Source organism: Marmota flaviventris, chromosome 2 (genome assembly GCF_047511675.1).
Source record: "Marmota flaviventris isolate mMarFla1 chromosome 2, mMarFla1.hap1, whole genome shotgun sequence".
Taxonomy (NCBI): Eukaryota; Metazoa; Chordata; class Mammalia; order Rodentia; family Sciuridae; genus Marmota; species Marmota flaviventris.
The window spans coordinates 7,354,148-7,361,553 of NC_092499.1; the positions used below are offsets into that span (position 1 = coordinate 7,354,148).

A 7,406-nucleotide genomic window follows, 5' to 3' on the forward strand; every position below is an offset into this window, starting at 1 on the left:
CTTCTCATGCTCTCTCTGCCTTTCTGTCCGTGTGTCTCCCCAGGTAAAGATGAGCCTTCCAGCTACATTTGCACAACATGCAAGCAGCCCTTCAACAGCGCGTGGTTCCTGCTGCAGCACGCGCAGAACACGCATGGCTTCCGGATCTACCTGGAGCCCGGGCCGGCCAGCAGCTCGCTCACGCCCCGGCTCACCATCCCGCCGCCGCTGGGGCCCGAGGCTGTGGCACAGTCCCCACTCATGAATTTCCTGGGCGACAGCAGCCCCTTCAACCTGCTGCGCATGACGGGCCCCATCTTGCGGGACCACCCTGGCTTTGGTGAGGGCCGCCTGCCCGGTACGCCTCCGCTCTTCAGCCCGCCGCCACGCCACCACCTGGACCCGCACCGCCTCAGTGCCGAGGAGATGGGGCTCGTCGCCCAGCACCCCAGTGCCTTTGACCGAGTCATGCGCCTGAACCCCATGGCCATCGACTCACCTGCCATGGACTTCTCGCGGCGGCTTCGCGAGCTGGCAGGCAACAGTTCCACGCCGCCACCCGTGTCGCCAGGCCGCGGCAACCCTATGCACCGGCTCCTGAACCCTTTCCAGCCCAGCCCCAAGTCCCCTTTCCTGAGCACGCCGCCGCTGCCCGCCATGCCCCCTGGCAGCACCCCACCGCCACAGCCCCCGGCCAAGAGCAAGTCGTGCGAATTCTGCGGCAAGACCTTCAAGTTCCAGAGCAATCTCATCGTGCACCGGCGCAGCCACACGGGCGAGAAGCCCTACAAGTGTCAGCTGTGCGACCACGCGTGCTCGCAGGCGAGCAAGCTCAAGCGCCACATGAAGACGCACATGCACAAGGCCGGCTCGCTGGCTGGTCGCTCCGACGACGGACTCTCGGCCGCCAGCTCCCCGGAGCCTGGCACCAGCGAGCTGGCTGGCGAGGGCCTCAAGGCGTCCGACGGCGACTTCCGCCACCACGAGAGCGACCCGTCACTGGGCCACGAGCCCGAGGAGGAGGACGAGGAAGAGGAGGAGGAAGAGGAGGAGCTGCTGCTGGAGAACGAGAGCCGACCCGAGTCGAGCTTCAGCATGGACTCGGAGCTGAGCCGTAACCGCGAGAACGGTGGCGGTGTGGCCGGGGTGCCGGGCGCGGGGGGCGGCGTGGGCGGCGCGGCCAAGGCTCTGGCCGACGAGAAGGCGCTGGTGCTGGGCAAGGTCATGGAGAACGTGGGCCTGGGCGCGCTGCCCCAGTACAGCGAGCTGCTGGCCGACAAGCAGAAGCGTGGCGCCTTCCTGAAGCGTACGGCCGCTGGTGACACGGGCGACGAAGACGACGCGGGAGGCTGCGGCGATGCGGGTGCGGGCGGCGCGGTGAACGGGCGGGGCGGTGGCTTCGCGCCCGGCGCTGAGCCTTTCCCCGGCCTCTTTCCCCGCAAGCCGGCACCGCTGCCCAGCCCCGGGCTCAACAGCGCGGCCAAGCGCATCAAGGTGGAGAAGGACCTGGAGCTGCCCCCCGCCGCGCTCATCCCGTCGGAGAACGTGTACTCGCAGTGGCTCGTGGGCTATGCGGCGTCACGGCACTTCATGAAGGACCCATTCCTGGGCTTCACGGACGCGCGCCAGTCGCCCTTCGCCACGTCCTCCGAGCACTCGTCCGAGAACGGCAGCCTGCGCTTCTCCACGCCCCCGGGGGACCTGCTGGACGGCGGCCTGTCGGGCCGCAGTGGCACCGCCAGCGGGGGCAGCACGCCGCATCTGGGCGGCCCGGGCCCTGGGCGGCCCAGCTCCAAGGAGGGCCGCCGCAGCGACACGTGCGAGTACTGCGGCAAGGTGTTCAAGAACTGCAGCAACCTGACGGTGCACCGGCGGAGCCACACCGGCGAGCGGCCTTACAAGTGCGAGCTGTGCAACTACGCGTGCGCGCAGAGCAGCAAGCTCACGCGCCACATGAAGACGCACGGGCAGATCGGCAAGGAGGTGTACCGCTGCGACATCTGCCAGATGCCCTTCAGCGTCTACAGCACCCTGGAGAAACACATGAAAAAGTGGCACGGCGAGCACTTGCTGACTAACGACGTCAAAATCGAGCAGGCCGAGAGGAGCTAAGCGCTCGGGCTGGGCGCCCCTCACCTGTACAGTGGAACCCTTGCCAACCGCGAGAATGCCGACCTGACTTGCCTCCGCGTCACCGCCACTTAGCGCCCCGTGTGTCCCCGGGGAGGCGGCACCCCAACCTAACCTGTGTCTGCGAAGTCCTATGGAAACCCGAGGGTTGATTAAGGAAGTAAACAATTGTGGAGCCTTTTAACTGTGCAATAATTTCTGTATTTATTGGGTTTTGTAATTTTTTTGGCATGTGCAGGTACTTTTTATTATTATTCCTTCTGTTTAAATTCCTTTAAAAGATTTTGTTGGGTATTCATCCCTTCTTCATTTTTTTAACCCTATAGTGGTCTGAGCAATGACTCGTCAGCAATGTAGAGGGGAAGCATATCTTTTAAATTATAATTTTTTTGGGGGGGGGGCGCTGCTTTTTTGAAATTTAAGCTAAGCATGTGTAATTTCTTGTGAAGAAGCCAACACTTAAATGACTTTTAAAGTTGTTTACTTTTTTATCCCCCCCCCCTCTTTTTTTTGGTCCTGAAATAAAAAGTGGCATGCATTTTTAGGCTTTTTATTTTATTTTATTTTATTTTTCGGGGGGGAGGGATGTACAGCGGATAACAATCTTTAAAATTGTAGCACTTTGTTTCAGAATTGGAATGGAGATGGAGCACTGATGATGTCCTGAGTCCCAGAGGCCTTTTCTGTGTTGATGTCAATTTTCACCTGGTATAGGGAAAACTTTTAGTGGGGTGGTGGGGGAGACACCCACAAAGTACCACTAGAAAAACTGATTTCGAGGGCTGCCCTGGGAAGAGGCCCCGAGCATTCTGAGGTTGTGCATTACCAGCAGAGAGTACCCTTTTCTTGGAATGTGGGTGTGCCCTGGGATGCCATCTCTGCCCTTTGCTGTAGTTTTGGCTGGAAAAAGTGGGCTGAGGCTATTTTTTATGGAGTAGGCAGTGGTGGTCTACAGTGACACAGAAAGGAAGGAACCAGCGGAGTTCTTTCAGGCTTCTTCTGACTTGACGACTTCTCTTTTTCTCACCCCCATTCTATAAATCCCAAGCGCATGTTGCTACCCGTGATGACTGATCATTTCTCAAGCAGACAGACGCCTTGATGGTGAATTGAGGAAGTTAGTGCCCACTTATTCAGTGCACTCTGATGACACTGTAGCGACAGGGGGAACATCTTACAGATTTCTGTTCCCTCTCCCTAGAGAAGCAGAGGAAGAGCTCCATCCGAAGGTGCCCAGCACTACTTCCCAGTTGTTTTTTTCTCGGATTAGGTTGGAAGGTACTAACATTGGACTGTTGATATTAGACATTTGAATTCTGTTGACCCGCACTTTAAAGCTTTTGTTTGCATTTAAATTAAATGGCTTCTAAACAAGAAATTGCAGCATATTTTCTTTGGCCCAGAGGTGGGTTAAACTGTAAGGGACAGCTGAGATTGAGTGTCGGTGTTGCTAAGCGTGGCATTCACAATACTGGCACTATAAAGAACAAAATAAAATAATAATTTATTGGACAGTTTTTCTACTGCCATTCAATTTGATGTGAGTGCCTTGAAAACTGATCTTCCTATTTGAGTCTCTTGAGACAAATGCAAAACTTTTTTTTTTTTTTTTAAATGAAAAGACTTTTTAAAAAAGTAAAACAAGAAAAGTACATTCTTTAGAAACAAAGCCACATTTACTTTAAATTAAAAATAAAATCCTGGTTGAAGATACAGGACATGAAAATGCCATAAGACCCAATGAAGCGAGAAAAAACCCCAGCGCAACCTTGGCCATCCATTAGCTCGGTTATCCTCAGCCCCTTTTGTTCTTGGGACAACGCTGCTTAGTTGTGGAGTAGAGGTGACTTACTGCTGAATTAAAACTCAAGTGACACAAGTTGATATCGTTGAATGAAAAAACGACAAAACAATTCAGGAACAATGGCTAATTTTTTTCTAAAGTTAAATTTAGTGCACTCTGTCTTAAAAATACGTTTACAGTATTGGATACATACAAGGGTAAAAAAAAATTGTGTGTATGTGTGTTGGAGCGATCATTTTTTTTTCAGAGTTTGCTTAATAGGCTATACAAAAATGCCACAATGGCTACGTGTATATTGTTTTCTTTTGGTGACGGGGTTTTAGTATATATTATATATATTAAAATTTCTTGATTACTGTAAAAGTGGACCAGTATTTGTAATAATCGAGAATGCCTGGGCATTTTACAAAACAAGAAAAAAAAAAAAAACTTTTTTCTTTTCCTTGAAAATGTTGCAGTAAAATTTAAATGGTGGGTCTATAAATTTGTTCTTGTCACAGTAACTGTAAAGTCGGAGTTTTAGTAAATTTTTTTCTGCCTTGGGTGTTGAATTTTTATTTCAAAAAAAAAATGTATAGAAACTTGTATTTGGGGATTAAAAGGGGATTGCTACACCATGTAGAAAAAGTATGTAGAAAAAAAAAGTGCTTAATATTGTCATTGCTTTGCAGAAAAAAAAAATCACATTTCTGACCTGTACTTATTTTTCTCTCCCCACCTCCCTCTGGAATGGATATACTGGTTGGTTCATATGATGTAGGCACTTGCTGTATTTTTACTGGAGCTTGTAATTTTTTAACTGTAAGCTTGTCCTTTTAAAGGGATTTAATGTACCTTTTTGTTAGTGAATTTGGAAATAAAAAGAAAAAAAAAAACAAAAACAAACAGGCTGCCATAATATATTTTTTTAATTTGGCAGGATAAAATATTGCAAAAAAAAATTTGTATGTTAAGTCCTATTGTACAGGAGAAGAAGGGTTGTTTGACAACCTTTGAGAAAAAGAATCAAAAGGAAGTAGTTAAATGCTTTGGGTCACAGATCATTTTAGTTGTATATATTTTTGTCAGAATTGGCCTGCACAGAGAACTGTTGGCTTCGGGCTTCCATGTGGACGCCCGCCCTGACATCAAGGCGCCTTGGTGTGGCCGCGGCAGGCCGGATGGGAAATGCTTTATTTGTGTTGAGTGGAAAAATCAGTTTTGTCAAGATGTGGGTGACGTTTTACACAGTCCTCCCTTCTCCAGGAGGCCATTTTGCAAGGTGGCAGCTGCAGAGGGGAGCCAGCAGGGTGGCCTTCCTTCTCTGCTGTCACTGCATGGCACTCCCCACCACCTGGCCCGCTCTCGAGAGCAGAGAGAATCGCAGACCCGAGCTGCTTTAGTCCTTGAGAAAACAGGAGGCAGACAGAACGTGTAGCAGCAGGAGCTGTGTCCGTGGGGTCCCGCTGGAGGGACCCCGCAGGTGGGACTGAGGAAGGGGACCCTCGCACCAGGACCTTCCGTTCCACCGAGTGGTGGCCAGTTTTTCTCCCCTGCTTCGCTGCTTCTGTCTCCAACCTACATCTGTCCGTTTCCGGATGCCGAGGGCCTGGGATGAATGAATTCGGTGCCTTTCGTATCTCTCCCTCTGCGTTTCCCCACCCTCCAGCCTTTGTTGGTCCTTTACCTGTTCATTTCCTGTTGATTAAATTTCTTTTCTTTCTCCCTCTCTGTCTCTTCCACTCCTCTTTTTCTTCTTTCTTTCTTTTCTTCTTCTTCTTGTCTCTCTCTCTCTCTCTCTCTCTCTTTTTTTTTTTTTTGTAAAGCCAAGTAGCTTTAAGATAATAATAAAATGGTGGTTTTTTGGATGAGGGAATAAAACATTTTTAACAAATACCTATATCAGGAAGCCATTTTTTATTTCAGGAAATGTAAGAAACCATTATTGCAGGTTATAAAAAGATAACCAAGCATCCTTCTGGGCAAATCTTTACCAAATGCAGAAATCTTTCTTCTGGGAGCTTTCTGTTTGTGCTGTCCCCCCCCCCACCCCCCCTTGCCATTTACCTTTGCAAGGTTAAAAGAGGGGGAGGGAGAGGGCCATAAAGCTGAGATTTCAGTTTCCTACCTGCTTGAGCCAAAACCCAGAGCTGCCCTTCCCTCCCACCGCCCTCCTAGCTGCCGGGAGCTCCACCGTGGTTCTCCTGTGGCTCTCAAAGCTAGCCAGCGCTCACCAGCTCAACCAAGTCACCAGAATGCCAGGACTAAGCCATCATAAAGCACAAGGGTTGTGTCTCTGCCGACCGCAGAGATAAGAGAGCTTTGCTTCTCTTTGGTGGTTAAGCAGGTGACCCAGTGAGAGGCCTCCAGCCTGGGTGACCCAGCCGACCTCAGGCCGGGTTCCACACTGCCACAACTTTGCCCAAAGTTGCCCCCAATCGGAACCTGCCACTTGCCATTGGAGGGTCTTTCATGGGGAGAGGAGACTGAATTACTCTAAGCAAAATGTGAAAAGCAAGGACATCAGCCCTTCATCCCGGTCCGTCAGCTGAAGGTTTTGTTGAACACAGGCAAATCCGTGATTTTGGTGCTCTTTGTACCTCAGCCCTGCAAAGCAAAGTTACATTGATTTCAGTCGTTTGCATTTGTACCGGCAAGGCGAAATATTTTTATTACCTTTTCTATTACTTATTGTATGAGCTTTTGTGTTTACTTGGAGGTTTTGTCTTTTACTACAAGTTTGGAACTATTTATTATTGCTTGGTATTTGTGCTCTGTTTAAAAAACGGGCACTCTTTTTTTTTTTTAATTATGGATAAAATGTTGAGATGACAGGAGGTCATTTCAATATGGCTTAGTAAAATATTTATTGTTCCTTTTATTCTCTGTACAAGATTTTGGGCCTCTTTTTCCCTTAATGTCACAATGTTGAGTTCAGCATGTGTCTGCCATTTCATTTGTACGCTTGTTCAAAACCAAGTTTGTTCTGGTTTCAAGTTATAAAAATAAATTGGACATTTAACTTGATCTCCAAACCTTGTCCTTTTCTGTGTCTTTTAAAGGTGGGGAGTGGACAGCTTATTTCCAAGGGTGAACCGAAGGTCCTTCTCCATTTTCCTGCTGACCCAAACCCTTATGCCAATATCCTGGAGGGGAGGGAAAAACGACCCTGAGGGACCAACAATTCTCTGCCCTGGGGAAGCGGTGTGGTTCAGAACAGCGTGCCCTATCTGCACACAGGAATCTTCTAGAGCATAAAAAAAAAAAAAAAAAAAAAAAAAAATCTCCGTGCTGGGGCAGCACTGGAACTAGTTCCATCAGAATTGCTGGAGGTGGGACCCAGCACCCACAGTTTTGGGTAACTCTCTGATACAGACAAGTTTGAGAACAAGTGGTTTAAACGAAAAAGTGGTTTAAAACCTGGCTGGGAATTGCCACTCAGGTCAAGCTTAATTCGGCCAACCTTTCCTGAATACCTAGGGAGCCACCCAGGAATCAGAAACCAGAGGAGGAG

At 49.4% G+C, this 7,406-nt stretch overlaps 1 protein-coding gene across 4 annotated transcripts in view; it reads left to right on the forward strand.

The window, feature by feature from the left end:
• Bcl11b (BCL11 transcription factor B) overlaps positions 1-6,919 on the forward strand; it is a 91,084-nt gene extending 84,165 nt beyond the window's left edge. For all 4 annotated transcript variants that reach the window (XM_027946553.2, XM_027946555.2, XM_027946554.2 and 1 more), the window contains one exon: positions 44-6,919. In XM_027946553.2, coding sequence (XP_027802354.1) covers positions 44-2,091 — 2,048 coding nt within the window. In that variant the 3' untranslated portion in view covers positions 2,092-6,919. The remainder of the gene's footprint in view (positions 1-43) is intronic.
• Positions 6,920-7,406: the final 487 nt, after the last annotated feature.